Here is a 20437-nt window from a genome sequence, read left to right as displayed (position 1 = left end):
TGAATTGTCTGTCAAGACCACTTAACGGTAGGGCGCTGGGTTACTACGCTGGCGACCTGGGTTCGATTCCGGCCTGGGTCATTTGCCAGTACTACCCACATCTCTCCCTCCCACTCACTTCCTGTCCCCTCTCATATTGTCCTATTGAAATAAGGGCAAAAACGCCCCTGAAAAATATATATTTTTAAAAGACCACTGACTCTCATCTACTTTTGTCTGTCCAAAGCAAGCGCAGCAAGAAAGGAGAGAAGAATGGCAAAGGGCTGAGGCATTTCTCCATGAAGGTTTGCGAGAAGGTTCAGAAGAAGGGAGTCACCACCTACAATGAAGTGGCCGACGAGCTGGTAGCTGAGTTCAGCTCCTCAGACAACCCCATCTCCCCAAACGACCCTGTGAGTCCCACTCTTCATTCACTGCACTTCACAGTACCTGCTATTGCTAGGATATAACTAGCAGGGACCCTATCGTTTTTGGTGCTAGTGTCCGAAGCCTACGCCAGTTACGTTCTACACCGCATTCCACATTATTATGCAAATGACATTTTTCGCTGTTTCCCCAAATAATCAATACAAATGACAGTCGTCATAATTTTCAAGTCATCAGCCATTAGAGTACAATTTAAAAGTTTTTGAATGAACCTTCCAATGATAACGGTATTTTTTTAAATAATAAAAAACTTTAAATGCTCTGTTCCACATTATTACGCAAAATAGTTTTGTAGTGTTGTAATCCAAATTTCTTTCTTTTTTTCCCATTTACATTAAAACAGTTGGAATTTGGTACCTTCTAAATTACATTTCAATGTTCAATACTTGGTGATAAGCTCTTTGTCTTAGTAACTGGAATGCTGCGATTAACATTGAAGTCAATGGTAGGGCATTGCATGGGAGTTATGGAAGCCCAGATATCCTTGATGCTTTGCTCTCAGCTGTTTTTGTTTGTTTGGTCTGGTGACCCACACTTCACTCTTCAATATACCCGTAGATTTCCATGCCACGTTTAGGTGCTTTTGAGGTGATGACATTCTAACGCACCAGACATAAAACCCCATTGAAAATGAATGGGATGCTATGTCTGGTGAGTTAGAATGTCATCACCTCCAAAGCACCTACACGTGGCATGGAAATCTACGGGTGTATTGAAGAGTGAAGTGTGGGTCACCAGACCAAACAAACAAAAACAGCTGAGAGCAAAGCATCAAGGATATCTAGGCTTCCATAACTCCCATGCAATGCCCTGCCATTGACTTCAATGTTAAACGCAGCATTCCAGTTACAGCTTATGACCAAGTTTTGAACATCGAAATGTAATTTAGAAGGTACCAAATGCCAACTGTTTTGATGTAAATGGGAAAAAAAGAAAGAAATTTGTATTACAACACTACAAAACTGTTTTGCGTAATAATTTGGAACAGAGCATTTTGGGCATTTTAAGTTTTTTGTTATTTAAAAAAATACCGTTATCATTGGAAGGTTCATTCAAAAACTTTTGAATTGTACTCTAATGGCCGATTACTTGAAAATTAAGACGACTGTCATTTCTATTGATTATTTGGGAAAACGGCAAAAAATGTCATTTGCGTTATAATGTGAAATGCGGTGTACACCAAAGTGCAGAACGTCTGTCACTCATAATGTATGGTGGCCCGGATGCACCCGCTGACGTGTACGCTGTCATGGTTTTCCCAGAAAAATCTAGCATTTTTCAGTTTGCAATGCATTTGCTCAGATAATCAGCGTGAATATGTAATTCAGTGCAAGATTAGGTTCGGGAGCAGGCATTTGCACAGTTCTGTCAACCCAAACATGTAATTTCAGATGTTGTCTTAGGATGTACAATAGTGAAAAGTATGTGCTGATGGCTGTACGTAGGCTACATATCTAGATCATCGACCTGTGATGACAACCCTTGCTAGTAATACTTTTTGGGAATACTGTGTGGTTGTCTTGCGCTAGTAGGTGGCTATGGGGGAATAGGTGGTTGTTTCCCCTGGTGGCGTCCACATGTTTGGCACGATTTGTGGAAAACCTGGACCTCTCTTGCATAAGTAGAATATTTTGTAATCCCAGGCGTGTCATTCTTGTTAAACGTTATTCCATAGCGTATTTGTCTGTCCTGCACATTCAGCTTGCTCAGTCCTACTACGTCCCTTTTATTCACGTATTCAGGGGTGACCATGTGTAGCAGGCACCATTTCAGTGATTAAAGGTAGAGTAGGTAATTTTAATCGCTTAGTTTCCGAATATATGCTGCCCATTCACACACTTGATCTATTCCTGAATATTAACTAGGTAATAGCTTCCTGGAGGCTTATGGCTGCTAGTCCCACAAGCACTTTCACTTACATGCATTCACACACATGCTCACACACTGACGCGTACACACACTCACACTTTCCAACACAACACTCTGTGAAGCGTCCTTGGGTGTTTTGAAAGGCGCTATATAAAACGAAAGTATTATTATTATTATTATTATTATTATTATTATTATTAATAAACAAATATTTTGTGGTCTGGCCAAAGTACAGCATGGTAAGATTTGCAGCCAAAGATGATGATTGGCAATTCAAAATGGCAGACATGGAGAGGATGCATCCATAAGTGTACATTTCCAAGTCTTAATGAATACTTAGAAATGATGGTGGTAAATATACATGACAATGGTAACATTTGTAAATGGGCAGCATACATTCTGCAAACACGTGTAACAGGTTGGACTGTTCGGGGTGGGTGCAATGACTGGGCCGGGACCATAGGGGAGCTGTGGCGCTGAGGGATAGGAAGTGCCCGGTCAGAAATGATGGCTTCCTTTGAAAACAGGAAGTTGGAGGTGCCGGGCCTCTTTGGTCTCCATTGTGAAGGGGGTATGGTTGGTGGCGTGCAGCTTTATTTTCTTTTGAGACATCTTCAATGGTGTACGACTTTTTTTTTTAAATTACTGGTGCTGCAGACTACGCCAAAGATGTAACAAGTTCAGATACCAGTAAGTCGTGGACACCACAGAAGACCAAAGAGACAAATCAAATGTACATGAGGGTTTATTGAAACAACGAATGACACTGAAGACAAATGGGAGGATCGGAGGAATAGCTGCTCACCTACAGGGGTATCAATGCAAAGAGGAAACACTACAATACTATAACCACTACAAATCCTAGGACTAGAGACACACAAAGTATCAGCATGCAAAGGGTTAAAGGCACTGCAAACTTTTAAGGGTAAAACCCCAACAAACATTAAATAAATAAGACTGTGGTGAGCAGCTAACCCCTCACCCCAGCCAGTGGCCCAAGATGCACAAGTTTAAAACCCAACTAATTAAATAGACTATCTGTTTTAAATATAATTATCTTTATTAAGTTTAACACATAATATCTAAAAGCATAAAATCACACACACTATCAATAACAAACTACTCTCACTGGGCCGCTGGCTAGAGTAATTGGTGGCGCACAGTGTCCCAGCACAGGTTGGCCACCCTGTCTGAGACAAACAAAACAAAATTAAGCAAGCACACACACACACACCTTCAATCACACATTAAGACTGCACTCATGCACTCACACAACACCAACGGAACCCAGCTACAGGAGAGTCAGGTGAGTCACCAAGGTAAGTTAACCAGGTAAGTTAAACAGTCTCAATACATAAACACACTCAATATCTTTCACACAACACAGGCACTCAAAAGAAAATAAAGCTGCACGCCACCAACCTTACCCCCTTCACAATGGAGACCAAAGAGGCCCGGCACCTCCAACTTCCTGTTTTTAAAGGAAGCCATCATTTCTGACCGGGCACTTCCTATCCCTCAGCGCCACAGCTCCCCTATGGTCCCGGCCCAGTCATTGCACCCACCCCGAACAGTCCAACCTGTTACACCCCCCTCCGCTTTCACGCAGCCCGTCCTCGGGCTGACCTCAAGCATCCCGGTATCGTTCTGGCGGGACACCTTTGGTGGCACGGAGTGACCGACGTGGCCCCTCAGCGTCAGAGGCAGCCCCGTCCTCTGTGGACGGACGTGCAGCGGGAGTGCAGGTCGTCAGTGGTGGTAGGAACCAGGTTGGTGGGAACAGCCAAGGAGTTGGGGGCCTAGCCACGTCTGCAGCTTGGGTTGAGGGTCCAGGTCCATCTGCTGCCGTCGCCGTTTCTTCCCCAGGGGCCTGTAAAGACAGAGGACAAGGCCGAAGCAACTTCCTATGCAAAACCCTTTCTTTCCCACTCCCCTTTTCAGGCTTAACAACATAAACAGGTATGTCAAGGTTTGGTTGTTTAATCACCACGTAGGGCATATTACTCCAAAAATTAGCAAGTTTGCCATGTCCCTTAGGACCAACATTACGAACCAACACCCGTTCTCCCACCGTTAAAGGTCCAAGGAGACCCTGATTGTCGTGTTGTTTCTTTTGATGCTGCCCTGCCCCGCCAGTCAACTCACCCGCTCTCCGGTAGGCGTAGTGTAGGCGCTCATGGTGTCTTCTCACCCACTCCTCCACGGTACTCTGTTCATCCACAGGGTGCCCCAGCATCACATCCAGGGGGGTCCTGACATGCCGGCCGAACATGAGGTAGGATGGGGTATACCCTGTGGAGCTATGGACAGTGTTATTATAGGCATGCAGCATTTCAGGTAAGTAGTCGGCCCACCTTTGTTTCTTCTCATCCACCAGAGTTCCCAGCATTCCAAGTAGGGTCCGGTTGAAACGTTCTGTGAGGCCGTTACCCTCTGGATGGTAAGGAGTGGTATGACTCTTCTTACAGCCGTATAGTTCACAGAGCTGCTTCACCACTGCTGCCTCAAAATTTGGACCCTGGTCTGAGTGGAACCGGGACGGACAGCCAAAGTACTGTATGACCTGCTGCCACATGACCCTCACTGTGGTGACTGCTGTTTGGTCTCGGGTGGCTGCTGCCCAGGCAAACTTGGTGAAGTGGTCAGTCAGCACCATGATGTTTTGAAAGCCCCCCACTGCTGCTTCGAGGGACAGAAAGTCCATGGTGACCAGTTCGAGAGGGTAGGAGGCAGCAATAGGGGTCAAGCCAACAGCTGACGTGCCAGGTCTTTTCCTAAGGATGCATGGCGGGCATTCTGAGTACCATTTCTGGACATCGGCAGCCATGTGTGCCCAATAGTAGTTTATCTGCAATGTTTTCAGAGTCTTTTCAGTTCCAAAATGTCCCATCTTGTCATGGCAACAGGTGAATGCCTCCCTCTGGAGACTTTGAGGGAGAATGAGCTGGTAGCGCAGCATGTTGGTGTTTGGATCTTGAATGCACCGATACAGCACTCCTTCTCGAAGCCGCAGACGGGGCATCTCTTTCAACAGCCTCAGCACGTTGGGGGTCTCTCGTTCTCGCTCCTCCCGCCGCAAAGGCCTCTTTGTCTGGAAAACATGCAATACACGTGAGATTACAGGATCTTGCTGTTGTATTTCTGCCCACCTCTCCATTGTCCAGTCTTGTCCTATTCTGGAGCCCCCAGAGGGCGGTGGCTGGTCTGACACTGGTCCTGTAGAGGCTGCTGAGCAGGACCCTGAGAGGCAAGCTTGCACCACTTCAACGGTCACCTCTTCGAACCCGGGGACTTCCATGCCATCGTCTTCCTCTGGCACCACTGCAGCACCTACTGGGTAACGGGACAGAACATCAGCATTTACATTTGACTTGCCAGAGCGGTGCTTGACCTGGAATCTGTAGCTGGCCAGCCGAGCCACCCACCGTTGCTCCACTGCCCCTAATCGTGCTGTGGCCAGATGTGCAAGGGGATTGTTGTCAGTGTATACAGTGAAATCTGATCCAAGGAGGTACTCGTGGAACTTTTCAGTGATTGCCCACTTAAGAGCCAGTAGTTCCAATTTGAAAGAGCTATAATTCGCATCATTGCGTTCTGCACCCTGGAGACCCCTACTGGCATAAGCAATAACCTTCTCCTGTCCATCTTGTTTTTGAGAGAGCACAGCCCCTAAGCCTTTGTGGCTTGCATCTGTATAAAGCAGGAAGGGTAATGTGAAATCGGCAAATGCCAGGAGTGGTGCCTGCACAAGGCCTTATTTTAGGGATTCAAAGGCTGCTTCACAATCATCTGACCAATTCCATGGGGGGCATGATGCTTTGGCCTTAGGTTTCTTGGTGGGGTGCCCTTCCAGTAGCTTATGCAGTGGTGCTGCTGTTTGTGAGAACCCATTAACAAATCTGCGGTAGTACCCAGCCAGGCCAAGGAAGGCTCGCAACTCTGTTGTGGACTTTGGTACCTTCCATTCCTGAACAGCCACCACCTTGTCAGGGTCTGGAGCTATTCCAGCATCAGATACCACGTGACCCAGATACTGGACACTGCTTCGGAGGAGCTTGCATTTGTCTGGTTTCAACTTTAGACCCTGCTGGGAGAGGCGAGAGAAGACAAAATCAAGGCGATCAAGGTGGCTATTAAAGTCTGGGGCAAAAACAATCACATCATCAAGGTAAATCAACAATGATTGATAGTTTTGATCTCCCAAGCAGCTCTCCATCAGGCGTTGGAAGCTTGCCGGTGCATTGCACAGTCCGAATGGCATTCGTTGGAACTCAAATAGCCCCATAGGAGTGGTGAAAGCCGTTTTGTCCATATCTTTTTGGTGCATTTTGACTTGCCAGTAACCTGACGCAAGATCAAGGGTCGAGTACCAGCGGGCCTTCTTTAAGCTGGCTAATGCTTCTTCCACCCGGGGTAGGGGGTATGAGTCTTTTCGGGTTACTTGGTTCAGCTGCCTATAGTCTACACAAAACCGAATGGAGCCATCCTTTTTCCGTACTAGGACTATAGGAGAGGACCATGGACTTGAGCTGGGTTTGATTATGTCGGCATCCAACATTCGTTTAATCAAAGCCTTGACCTCACCGTACAGATTTGGAGGGATCTGTCGATATCTCTGTCTGATTGGGGCTGCATCCCCTGTTGGTATCTCATGTAGGATGGTCTCCGTGCAGCCATAGTCCTCCTCATGCTGTGAAAAGACAGACTGATGTGTAGTCAACAGTGTGGCCAGTTTTTCTTTTTGCTCAGCTGACAATTGCACCCCTTCTAGGTCAAATTGAGGTGGTGGGTTGGCGTTCACACTACCTGCTTCCACTGCATTTACTGGCACCCCACTGGCTTCATTGGGGACCAACTGCAAGTCAGGACAGTCATCAAACACTTCACACACATTTAATGTCACCAATTCTCCCAATCTTTGGTATGGGTACAAGGTCATTTGTGTATTACTGATATTTCGGACACGCGCCTGCATTTGACCATTGTTCACATTCACCAGGGAGCGAGCCACCAGCAGCCCGTCTCTGGTGGGCAGCGGCTCCATGAGAGCTTCGTAACTTCGACCACAAGGTCCTTTTCGAGCTTTACAGTTCAAGAGCTCCTCACGATTACCTGGAACTGTTACAGGGCGCCGACTGGCCAGACGGGCATAGCCCACGAACCCCTCTGGTGAGGTGAAGCGGTGTTCTTTTTGGCAGATGTGCATAGCTTTCTGCCACATGACTTTTCCAAAGGTGTTCAATGGTGGTTGCCTTTTGACATCACAGGGGGCACTGTTCTGGAACAAGATCTGCCAAACTTCTTTGATGATATTCATCCCCACTAGTGCAGACACCGTCAGACATGAATTTTTGACTACGATTACTCCCACATTCTCTAGGCTTACACCAGCAACATCCACCTGAAGCGTTACATACCCCAGATATGGTATTTCTTTGCCATTGGCTGCTCTCAGCTTTAGCCAGGAGGTTGGATCCTTTAGCCGTTGACCATTCTTTCCGAAATGCTCTTCAAACCAGTCCTGACGCATCATGGATACTTGGGAGCCAGTATCCAGCAGGCACGAGACAGCAACTCCATCCATGGACACCTGTATCATGGGGCATTCCCCAACAAGATCACAAGAGGGCAGACTTGTGCTTGAAGGGGCATTTCCAGCTGTGGAGTTAGCTACATGCAATGACAGGGAACTTGTATGGGGTGGGTCAGGTTTTGCCATGGGCAGTGTCGAGGGGGACTGGTTTGTTGGTGGAGGGGTGACAGCAGAATGAGAGACTGGTTTGAGATGTGTAGGGTTTACTGCAGACACTACTTGGTGAGGGGTGGGGCATGACTTTTCCTGTGACCTAGGAGGTGCATGTAGTGGATCATTTACAAGTGGGCCTACCGTTTGATCCTCAACAGCAGGGGGCACTAGTTTAAAGTGGGCTGTGGGTTCTGCTTAGGGCAATTGCGGGCGATGTGACCAGGGGCTCCACAGTTAAAGCATATGGGGTGCCCTTGTTCATCATACTCACGGGGCCTTGGCTGTCGACCTGCCGGTTGGTGTCTCGGGGCTGGGGAATAGCTCCGTGACCTTTGGGGGGCCTGCAGCGAGCCATTGCTCTGGGAACTCCCCTGCTGTCTTGATTTCTGGAACTCTTCTCTAATACCCTGCAGGAGGGTCTGGGAGAGATTGTTCACTTGGACTTCGACTTCCTTTGACAGCTCTGCTTTCAGTTCCACTTTCAGTTTCTTAAGATCGTCCTCCCAAGGTTGCTTTTGTGTGGCATTCCTCACTGCTCCACAATAGGCATGGCCCTCTTCCTCCAACCCGGCACGCAGCACTGCCTCAGTCTTCACGTCTGAAAATTTAAGGTCATTATTCAATGTTACCTTTAGCCTCAGGTCCCTCTTCAGCCCTTCATCCGAAAGTCCAGAGATGAACTGGTCTCGCATCAGCACCTCTGGGTTCAGGATATTGGCAGCGTCCTTCACCATCATTTTTTGCCAACACTCCTGTAGGCGGAGCGCAAAGCCTCTCACACCCTCTTCAGAGTGTTGCCTACAATTGAAAAAGAGCAAGCGAGTGACTGAGGCAGAGGCAGGGCTAGCATACAAATCTTTAAGCTTTTTGAAAACTTTAGCTACTGTGTCTTTGTCAGTGTCAGGTAAAATGGCTATCTCCCGCTTTGCTTCCCCATCTAAGCAGTTAATAACCCAATCAGTTTGGTTTTCTTCTGGTACAGCACACATTCGAAACCACATTTCCAAATCACTTTTCCATTGTTTAAAAGAAATGTCATTTGCCCCTCTCCCCCCTGAGAATCTAGAACAAGGCATCATGTATGGAAAGAAAGATGGCATAGACAAAGCTCTTGGTCTCCCAACTCCCTCAATTTTCTTTTGAGTGCCTGTGTTGTGTGAAAGATATTGAGTGTGTTTATGTATTGAGACTGTTTAACTTACCTGGTTGACTTACCTTGGTGACTCACCTGACTCTCCTGTAGCTGGGTTCCGTTGGTGTTGTGTGAGTGCATGAGTGCAGTCTTAATGTGTGATTGAAGGTGTGTGTGTGTGTGCTTGCTTAATTTTGTTTTGTTTGTCTCAGACAGGGTGGCCAACCTGTGCTGGGACACTGTGCGCCACCAATTACTCTAGCCAGCGGCCCAGTGAGAGTAGTTTGTTATTGATAGTGTGTGTGATTTTATGCTTTTAGATATTATGTGTTAAACTTAATAAAGATAATAATTATATTTAAAACAGATAGTCTATTTAATTAGTTGGGTTTTAAACTTGTGCATCTTGGGCCACTGGCTGGGGTGAGGGGTTAGCTGCTCACCACAGTCTTATGTATTTAGTGTTTGTTGGGGTTTTACCCTTAAAAGTTTGCAGTGCCTTTAACCCTTTGCATGCTGATACTTTGTGTGTCTCTAGTCCTAGGATTTGTAGTGGTTATAGTATTGTAGTGTTTCCTGTTTGCATTGATACCCCTGTAGGTGAGCAGCTATTCCTCCGATCCTCCCATTTGTCTTCAGTGTCATTTGTTGTTTCAATAAACCCTCATGTACATTTGATTTGTCTCTTTGGTCTTCTGTGGTGTCCACGACTTACTGGTGTCCGAACTTGTTACACAAGCTTCTGCAAAAAATGATGTGCTCTACCTTTAAAGGTACACTGTGTGAGATTTGTAGTTGTTTATTTCCAGAATTCAAGCTACCCATTCACTAATGTTACCTTTTTCGTGAATACTTACCACCACCATCAAATTCTAAGTATTCATTATGACTGGAAAAATGGCACTTTTCATACATGAAAAAGGGGAACTTCTCCATGGTCCGCCAATTTGAATTTCCAGAAATAGCCATTTTTAGCTGCAAAAATCACTGTACTTGGGCCATACTAGAAAATGTTAGTGTATTACTTAGTAAACTTTCATGAAAAGATCAAATTTGGCAATAGGCAGCCCAGTTTCAATGAGCAGCATAGTTGCAGTACCTTTTTTTGACCATTTTCTGCACAGTGTACCTTTTTTAAAGATCGCCTCTCAACGTAATTTAATTAATATTGCCGTGTTCCCCATTGTTATTGAATGTGTTACGCGTTGGTCCTGTTTTAAAAAACGTTCTGGTTGCTTTGTTTCAAGACGTTTTTGCAAGCTGGCAAGGTGGCTTGTGGAGAAACGAGAGAGTGTTCCGTGTTTCTCGTGGAAATGCGTCTCTGATTGGCTCACTCCTCCTGCTCTCAAAGAAACGCGTCTCTGATTGGCTCAGTCCTCCAGCCTTGGGAGGGAATGTAATGGGAAACAGAGTCGCCACTTCCCCGGATGGTACTGCACTATAGGGGCGCCAACGGAGGCGTGCAGGCTCCATTCAGGGCTGTGCTCTTTCGACAGCGACCCCTAGGCGAGCTGTAGGCACGGAGCAACCGGAGTGAGCAGGCTTTATGTATGAGGCTTTGTGCTGTGTGTGTACCTGAGAGTAGCAACCAGCTGATAGCTAAGCTAAGCTATGTTTCGGACCACCAGACGTTGCTTGTTTTGAAAACAAGCAGAAAAAAATTACTCGACATGTTTTTAGATAAATGGGTCGATATAAACCTTTGTGGGCAACGCCTTCTTTCGACGTGACGAAACACAGAAAGGCTTTCGTGATTCGCTCGTTTCTCTGCATTATTGATGTAAATTGGGAAACACCGGGAAACACAGCCAGGAGAGTTGACGCACCGCTATGAGAGCCTTGCAAGTGAGTTTAACTTGGGGTGACCGTCCGATCTTCGAAAGGAGTGAGTAAAACTGAGTTTTATCGGAAGTTGGCCTTTAAGCGTTCTGTAGACTTTCATCTAGACTATTTCTTCATTTCAGGTCAAACCATTTTTAGTGGTTTGAAACAAATGTATCTAGTGGGGTGTCTGAGGCAACATTGTTTCCTGAAAAATAGGCACACAAACACATTCACATACTCATAAACATTGTCTTAATAATCTATCCCCTTCACTGTGTTGCAGCATGTGTACGACCAGAAGAACATAAGACGGCGCGTCTACGACGCCCTGAACGTGCTGATGGCCATGAACATCATCTCCAAGGAGAAGAAGGAGATCAAGTGGATCGGCCTGCCCACCAACTCGGCCCAGGAGTGCCAGAACCTGGAGGTGAGAGGACTGGAGCACGCTGAAGGGATGGGACTGTGAAATGTTGCTACAGTTGAAGATGATGTTATTAGGCCCCCTCATTTTTGGGCTCATTGTGAGCACAGAGAGCACTGATGATGGCAGCAACCTGAAACGTATGCTCTACTCTGCTCTGAGGAAGGGAAAAAAAACTCCTTGTGCTTGACCTTAGTGTCTTATTTAGTGTGCGTACCTGCTTCTACTTTGAACTATACTTTTTGGGTCCATGCACCTACTTATTTTTCTAAACATCTAGAGCGCAACAATATCCTTGCCTCCATTAGGCCCCCTCCTGAAATTAGACATCTCTCTTGATCACTCAGTGGGAATAACCATTATTAAGACGTTTCTGTTTTTCTGGAAACAAATAGACCATGAAGATGGTGTCCAATAAGTCGAATGTGGATGTTTCCATTTTTACAATGAGTTGAAACAAAAAAGGGAAAAATGCCATGGTCAAAACTATTAGCCCCCCTGATCATTAATAGTCAATATGGTGCAATTGATGAACGAAAACTGACACCAGGCTCTTTGATTAGTTGTTAACTAGGTTGTCACATGTCCTACAGGGATTTCGGCCGATTTCTCCGTTGTAAATAGTTTAGCTGGTACAAATTGCATGGAAATTGGAGAGCTGTCTAATTTCAGGAGAGGGGCTCATAATGTCGTCTTCAACAGTATTCAAGCCCCATTGCAAACGCCTTTCCAATAGGGTGGTGGTAGTGTTTTGTTTGAGTAATAAAACCTTTCCATTGATTCCATTGAAATGAAGGCAATGGACAGGATGACTTTTATGGCAATGAAGGTGACAGTTCATTACTCAGGCCCATCTAAAACATCAGAGTGCCAGCCACATCTTTCCACTAAAATCATTGCTCCCCACTGTGGTTAAGCTACGGTGGCTAAGACCCGTTTAGGGCTGTTAACAGACATCGTACAAACATGCATGCAACAGACTTAGAACAGTGACTCTTCTTGCACACTAACCATGTAACATTATAAGATTGGCCTTTGAGGAATTGGCTATGCATTCATTAAATAGCACTGAAAGTAATCTAGCTTCACATAAAATCTGGGCTGTCTTTATCACAATCTGTACTCAATCTTCCAACTAATTCTGAAAGACTGCCTTGCTATGAATGGGTATGTACAGTTGGAGCAGGTTTTAATGTCCCTCTTATTGTTTTGTTCCTTTCCTTAGGTGGAGAGGCAAAGGCGACTTGAAAGAATCAAACAGAAACAGTCCCAACTCCAGGAGTTAATTTTACAGGTGTGTCTTGCTGTGTGTTTTTGCTTTTGTTCAACGGCTTCGAGCGGATTTAACCTTAACCTTTACGGGTGCACTGCCACCGCACCGGTGTGACAGGATTGCAAAGAATGTTGGGGTCCGTACAATATAATAAGTGATATTAGCACCTCAAGACTGTTGTGGAATGCATTCTTGGTTTGAAAAGAAACATGGTTGCCCCTGACCCAAGAAAAGAGAGATTTGCTATGTTGTAAACAAAGCATTTTTTTGGCAGCTCTCACCAAATTAGCTATAATGTGTTGAGTTTAAATGAGACATGACATGACAGACAGACAGCAAGGGGAACTACAGTGTGACCATCTCGGTCACTGAGGTCACGTTGTCCTGTTTTTGTTTGCGGTACAGTTTGACAAAAGGTTGAAGACTCGCTGATGGCTTTTAATGGCATGAAATGTGATCTACCTTTTCACATTTGCTCCATGTCTGTATCATCAGGCTTTCATTAGGATCATACAAAATAGTTCATTAAACAATTCCTCATAATTTGAATGGGCAAGCTGTATGTATGGAGTCTCAATGACCAGCTTAGGTGCTAATGCAGAGTCTCACTTTGTAGCTTTCAGGGTAAATCAAGATTATTTAAGAGTAGGTATTGAAATGGCCTGCATGCACAAACAACTTTGTGACTGCCTTTCCATTGTTGGCCAGAAATTCAAGCAGAGGGTGGCTGTCTGGTGTAGCCAGAAATGCCACATGCCACACAAAAAAAATACCAAATAATCAGCAAGTTCCAGCGTTTTCTTGCAAGCATAATCAGTTAGTCTACAGGCATAGCTATGGGTGTGCCTGCCCTGCCCTGCCTACTTGAGCCTTCCAAGTGTTTGCATTGTAATCAACTTTGTGTTGTGTGCTATTGGACATGTTTTTGGAGCTTTCTTTCATCATTACATTACACTTCACTGACTCTTTTATCCAAATTGACTTACAGACAATTACAGGGTATTGGTTACAGTCCCTATAGCAATGTGGGGTTAGGTGCCTTGCTCAAGGGCACTTCAGCTATGGATGGAGGTGTAGGGAGAGGTAAAGGTGGGGTTTGAACCTGAAACTCTCTGATGTGAAGTCCTCCTCCCTAACTATGAAGCCATGGCTTACTGCTCCTTCATAGTAAATGGATAGATGCACTGCATTTATCTAGCGCTTTTCCACGCCTTCGAGCACCCCAAGCACTTTACATTGTATGTCTCACATTCACACTCTCATTCACACACCGGTGGCAGTGCTGCCAGGAGCAACTTGGGGCAGGAGCAAGTCTTGCTCAAGGATGCATCGATGGGGTCAGGCAGAGTGGGGCTCGAACCTGCAACCTTCTGATTGCCGGAACGGCTCCTCTACTTCCTAAATCATCACCGTTCCCCTGACTTTTTATCCAGAAGTCTTTTTCAGCCCTTGGCTGATAATGGGAGTCCATAAAATATCTCTGCAAGTTTGCTTGAACCCTTTTCACAGATATGGCCTCAATGGTGGCTACCTCCATTCTGAGCATGCATGTGGTTTTTCAGTACTCATGTGTGTAATGCACGGAGGGAGAGAAGTGCCAGTGCTATGTCTTCGGTACCAGTATGTTTACTGTCTACTGGTTCTATCCTCAATCACTGACACACACACACACGTACACACACGTACGCACACGCGCACACACACACACACACACACACACACACACACAGCGGTTCAGTTCAACTGTCTGTCTGACTGTTCTTTTTTGTGTGTGGTCTTTTTACGACTGTATTGACAGGACAGTTTGAGAGGTGGACAGGAAGCGAATAGGGAGAGAGATGGGGAGGGGTCGGCAAATGACCCGGGTAGGTAATTGAACCTGTGTCTGCCGCATGGCAGACGAGTGCCCTACCGGTTGGCCACGGCAGGGCCTGTCTGACTGTTCTACTCCGAGATGATAATGACTCCCCAATCATTTAGCAAGGCCTCTACACCCCTTGACCCTACACTGCGTTTTAGATATGGATGCAAAGTCGCTACCAAATGTCTAAACTGGTATATTAAGACATTGGTTTAACCTTTTACTTGTCTGGTTTATTAACGGAGCATTTTATGTCCTTGTTAGATGTATTTTAATCAGGGCTTTGAACCGGTTCAAGGAACGAAAACGAAAACCGGGAACTTTTTGTATTTTACAAGGAACAGAAACGAAACCGGAAACGTTATTATTTTTATGTTCTGGAACAGGAACACTTATTGAAAAAGAATGGTAACCGGTTAATACCGGTTTGTCAACCAAAAAAAAAGTTATTCTTTTCCTGCGCACGTTACCATGACGGTTGATGTTCACGTCCTGTGTGACATCAGACATTCGCTGACTGAATGGAGAGAGAGCAGTGGATTACTATCCAGGCTGGGCCCTCCTGATGATGCAACACCTTCGAAATGTAGGCTGACCCATTTGCACTTCCGTCTTTCTTGGTTAATTAACGTCAGATATGGGAAGTAATCAGCTGAAAGGAACGAAATTAACCGTTCCGGGAACAGTATTTTTTTCAGTTTATTGGTGGAACTCATAACCGGAAACGTTATAATTCTGTTTCTGTTCGGAACGAAACAAAATATTGGTTCAAAGCCCTGATTTTAAGTAAGTCAGCATGTTATGCAATAGCTTACATGAAGTCGTTTTCTCTGTGATGTCCTCTTTTCAGCAAATCGCCTTCAAAAACCTGGTACAGCGCAATCGTCAGACAGAAAAGCAGAGCAACAGACAGCCGCCGCTGAACTCTGTCATCCATTTGCCATTCATTATCGTCAACACCAGCAAGAAGACGGTTATCGACTGCAGCATCTCTAACGACAAGTAAGTCCAGGAGCAGTTAAATGTGAACGTGTTTGGTTCTGCTTTATTGATAACCTGACTCTCGCCTGAGGAATATAGTTCCACCTTGCTCCACGCATACATCTGGTATGGTTCCATTGTAGATCTGTTTCAGAAGGCAGGGCCTTATTATTGTTATTGTTATTATTGTTATTGTTGTTATTATTATTATTATTATTATTCGACACAACATAGAGCAGTTGCAGCCTTCATTTCACTGCCAGTTGTGCCAGCACAAGAAAGCATGTGACAAATAAAAAGCTTGAATCTTGAATCTAATGAGGAGCTACCTCCCGTCGGGTGACATTTGAGATTAATTGGTGCTGCAAGGAGAAAAAACATTTAGCTGCTAGTCAGAGTCCAGGTCACTGCATTGGTCGAACGAGAGAAATGTTTCCGTTGTAGTGGACAGACGTGCTTTATCTGCGCTTCCCATTTTGGCCTTGGCTGTTTTTTTATGTCGTTCATATCCTTCGAATTTGGAGAAGGGGTGGGAGGAGAAGTAAAGCCAATGTATTTTTAACTGCTTTAGTGTACGTACACAATTGGGGAGGGTTGTTAGATGCCTGTATCCCTGGAAGCTCCTAAACGGTTGCAGTGGTGGGATGCTGCAGACTCCTGACCAAGCTGCCAAGCCACAAGGACCCAGTCAACGCTGAGGCAGGGCTCCCACCACAAGGAGCCAGTCAACGCTGAGGCAGGGCTCCCGCCACAAGGAGCCAGTCAACGCTGAGGCAGGGCTCCCGCCACAAGGAGCCAGTCAACGCTGAGGCAGGGCTCCCGCCACAAGGAGCCAGTCAACGCTGAGGCAGGGCTCCCGCTACAAGGAGCCAGTCAACGCTGAGGCAGGGCTCCCGCTACAAGGAGCCAGTCAACGCTGAGGCAGGGCTCCCGCTACAAGGAGCCAGTCAACGCTGAGGCAGGGCTCCCGCCACAAGGAGCCAGTCAACGCTGAGGCAGGGCTCCCGCTACAAGGAGCCAGTCAACGCTGAGGCAGGGCTCCCGCCACAAGGAGCCAGTCAACGCTGAGGCAGGGCTCCCGCCACAAGGAGCCAGTCAACGCTGAGGCAGGGCTCCCGCCACAAGGAGCCAGTCAACGCTGAGGCAGGGCTCCCGCCACAAGGAGCCAGTCAACGCTGAGGCAGGGCTCCCGCCACAAGGAGCCAGTCAACGCTGAGGCAGGGCTCCCGCCACAAGGAGCCAGTCAACACTGAGGCAGGGCTCCCGCAGCATGACCAGTGTTGCCAGATTTTCTACGAGAAATAAGCGACTGACGTCCTAAAAACAAGCCCAAAAGAAGTGACTGACTAACGTCGTGAAAACAAGCCCAAAAGAAGCGACCAACGGGGTGGGCCGTCAGTCGCGTGCCTAGTCAGGGAAGACCTTGCTCTTTGTGGGGGTCTGTGTGGCAGCTAAAATCCCCACAAGTGACCACAGACAGTGGGAGTTAACAATGCTGTAGTAGGATAACTTGTAAGGATAAGTGAGAAAAAAACGAGTTGCCATTGAGAAACACATCCAAACACATTCAAATCACCGGCAGAGCAGGAGAAAACATCAAGCCCAACCCCGAAAAGAACAAGCCCAAAAAAACCCAACCCGCAAGTTAAAGCGACTGCATCAATTTCTAGATGCAGTATTGGGTGTTTTTGAGCTAATTTATGGCCAATCTATAGAAGTGTTCTGTTCAGTGATGTTGATGTTTGCCTTCAAAAGTGCGCAGACAACCTTTCAACCTCATATTATTTTCCTGTGCCAAGTTATGACTTTTGCCCCATTATTTGATTACGTCATTATAGTTTAAATTGGGAGAATTATAACCTGTCAATTTTACAAAAATAATAAATTATATCACCGCAACAACAACGGATATTTATAGCAGTTTACATCAGTTGTCAGCGGATTGCGACTCATACAACAAATGTAGAAGTTGCTCCATCCAGTAGCACTTGACCAACTAGCTGATGACGTGTCTCCAAATCCTATTAGGAACTCAATACTCACACTTCAAACTCTCCCAACAAACAGATAGGAATGGCATGTTTGTGTGACTCTGAGAGCAAACCCGACTTCTCATCCTTAACAGGCTGATTAACACTTTGCAGGGAGAAGGTGTGAATGTGGAGAGTGTTTCAGGTCTTGTTGGCAACCTAAGTGTTTTTTTTGTTTTTTTTTAAAGGTCATTGTTGCAGTGGCTGTCTTTGTTTTATTTGCCACATCACTTCACAGTAGGGGTGTAAATCACAGCCTCCATGACGATGCGATTCAATATCGATTTCTTATGGCAGTGATAAGATTATTATATACTCAAGAATGCCCAACGATTCGATACGATTTTGTTTTCAATTACTTTTCCACTTCTATTATGTGATGGAGCTAGGGCATTGGGCAGGGGCCAGCGATTTGATTATTTTCGATGCTTAAAGGGGTATGCCACTATTTTGGGGCTTAATACAGTTAAAATCGTTGGCTGGGGTTTATAAAGGTGGTAAAGTGTCTTATTTTTCATGTAAGCCGTTGTCTTGCTTTAAGACAAGTTAAAAGAGGGAATATGTCGCTAAGCTAGTGAAAGTCAATGGATCCGTGTAGCATGCTACAATGCTACACGGATACATTGACTTTCACTAGCTTAGCGACATATTCCCTCTTTTAACTTGTCTTACAGCAAGACAACGCTTAACATGAAAAATAAGACACTTTACCACCTTTATAAACCCCAGCCAGCGATTTTAACTGTATTAAGCCCCAAAATAGTGGCATACCCCTTTAAGAATGCCCTCTGATTCGATTGTCGGCTGTAGGATCGATGCATCGATACATATCAATTACTATTTACACCCCTAATTCACAGCTTGCAGTGTCGAGAACATTTTGTTCCTGCTCAGGTGTGGATTCCCATAAATATATGCATTTCTATGACGCAGGAAAGTGTAAAAACATGGAAGCACCATTTTAGATGGAAATTCTGGTTTCATACCAAACATAACATCATGACTCTCTCAGACTGTTATCCTTGAGGTTTTTGACTTACCATGACTTGAATGAAAGAGGACAGTCATAGACATGTTTGCACTGCAGACTGCAAAAACCGGTCAGCATACTGTGAAGTAAAGGTAACGTTTGGCTACCTCCATTCTGAGCATGCATGTGGTTTTTCAGTACTCATGTGTGTAATGCACGGAGGGAGAGAAGTGCCAGTGCTATGTCTTTGGTACCAGTATGTTCACTGTCTACTGGTTCTATCCACAATCACTGGGACACACACAAACACTGTTCTTATTAGCTGGTTGACCAGGAACAATGAAATGTAGATAATGGTTTGGAAAACTGGGGTGTATTTCTTGCAATACTTGAATTAAAAGGGCCGTATACAGAGGTGCTTTGAAGATTCATGTTTCAGCTCATTGGTACTGGAAAAGCTCTCCACTGTTCGATGGCTACTTATCCATGCTGATTTCTGATGCTTTTGGCTAACCTGCCCTCTTGTCTCACCTGCCCTCTTGTCTCGGGTGCCTCTTGTGGGTTCGAGTAACTATTATGTCTGCTTAGGTTGTTTAAAAGAAGTACAATAGAGTCCCTTCCTGTGCTGAATATACAGTAGTGTATTGGCCTATGAATATTTCACTTGGTTCTATAGCCTTTCTATTCCGATATAACGCCCGATTGCCAATGTCTCACCTCTCTTGTCTCCTTTCTGCCTTTGTGCTTTGCTCTTTGCCCTTCTCATGCCTCCTCCAGGTTTGAGTACCTGTTTAACTTTGACAACATGTTTGAGATCCATGATGACATCGAGGTGCTGAAGCGCATGGGCATGGCGTACGGCCTGGAGGTGGGCAAGTGCTCCCCAGAGGACCTCAAGGTGGCCCGCGGCCTGGTCCCCAAGGCACTCGAGCCATACGTCACAGGTGAGCGCCTGGCTGATTTGTGTGTGTGTGTGTGTCTTTTTTTTTTTTTTTTTTAGACATTATTTGTGACAGGACAGTAGGGTGGGACATACGTTACAGGTGAGGGACCTTACTTCTTGCACCTTCACATTCTCAAGTGTATTTGGGACATTCTCATCTGCTATGGTGTCTATATTTGTTAGGAGGTCTTCTATAATGTTTTCTGTATACACTCATTGGCTGGTGTTAAAGGCACTCAAGCCATATGTTACAGGTGAGCGCCTGTCTTCTTTATATACATGTATTACTTTACTATACATTACTTTATTACTAATATACTACTTGCATTACTTTATTTATAGACTTTATTAGTGAATTGACAGTAGGGAGAGACAGGAAATGTTTTCCATGGTGGGTTGGAGACAGGGAAAGGTCTGCAAAGGACCCGGGCCGTGATCGAACCCGGGTTGCCGTTGTAGCAAGGTAGCGCCCCAGAACTGCATTGGTTTGAATCTGACATTAATATTAAGGGAGAAACAGACTAACGAAGGTTTACAAATGAGGGTAGGACACTATACATTCAGCCTTGATTATATCAGTCAGTGTTAGTCACAAAAAGCTGTCTGTGGTGTTGTTTGAAAGCTCTTTTCTGGCTCTACATATTACACAATCAGCTTGGAATACAACAACCCTCAGAATATGAATTATGATAAACAAAAAAATTAAAAATTGAATATCTAAAAAAACTCATATTTTAAGATGTCCTTAAATGAAGATATTTTAAGATCTCCTTCTCATCTGCTACGGTGTCTGTATGTGAGGGGGGAATCTTAACATCTCTGTGGAGATGTGAATACATAGGTACGACGTCACGTGCGTCACCCGCAGTACTGGGATATTTAAAAATGGAGGCTGTTTTGATTTCGGTGGTGTCAAATCTGCCGGTCATTTTTCACAGATGGTTTTAAAATAAATGAC

The 20437-nt window shown here is 45.4% G+C and overlaps 1 protein-coding gene and 2 non-coding genes across 6 annotated transcripts in view; all 3 read left to right on the top strand.

Annotated features, from left to right (window-relative positions):
• The window catches only part of tfdp1a (transcription factor Dp-1, a), a 32238-nt gene that overhangs the window by 6340 nt on the left and 5461 nt on the right, over positions 1 to 20437 (top strand). For all 4 annotated transcript variants that reach the window (XM_063213834.1, XM_063213835.1, XM_063213837.1 and 1 more), the window contains exons 6-10: positions 227 to 392; positions 11281 to 11427; positions 12647 to 12715; positions 15406 to 15557; positions 19314 to 19480. In XM_063213834.1, coding sequence (XP_063069904.1) covers positions 227 to 392; positions 11281 to 11427; positions 12647 to 12715; positions 15406 to 15557; positions 19314 to 19480 — 701 coding nt within the window. The remainder of the gene's footprint in view (positions 1 to 226; positions 393 to 11280; positions 11428 to 12646; positions 12716 to 15405; positions 15558 to 19313; positions 19481 to 20437) is intronic.
• On the top strand, positions 14225 to 14360 carry LOC134461919 (small nucleolar RNA SNORA57). The gene has a single exon (XR_010037454.1). It is a non-coding gene; the product is annotated as a small nucleolar RNA SNORA57 (small nucleolar RNA).
• On the top strand, positions 18703 to 18838 carry LOC134461920 (small nucleolar RNA SNORA57). Its single transcript, XR_010037455.1, has one exon. It is a non-coding gene; the product is annotated as a small nucleolar RNA SNORA57 (small nucleolar RNA).

Source organism: Engraulis encrasicolus, chromosome 13, assembly GCF_034702125.1.
Source record: "Engraulis encrasicolus isolate BLACKSEA-1 chromosome 13, IST_EnEncr_1.0, whole genome shotgun sequence".
Classification (NCBI taxonomy): domain Eukaryota; kingdom Metazoa; phylum Chordata; class Actinopteri; order Clupeiformes; family Engraulidae; genus Engraulis; species Engraulis encrasicolus.
The sequence above is the reverse complement of the archived record's forward strand: the minus strand, read 5'-3'. Positions and strand labels throughout refer to the sequence as shown.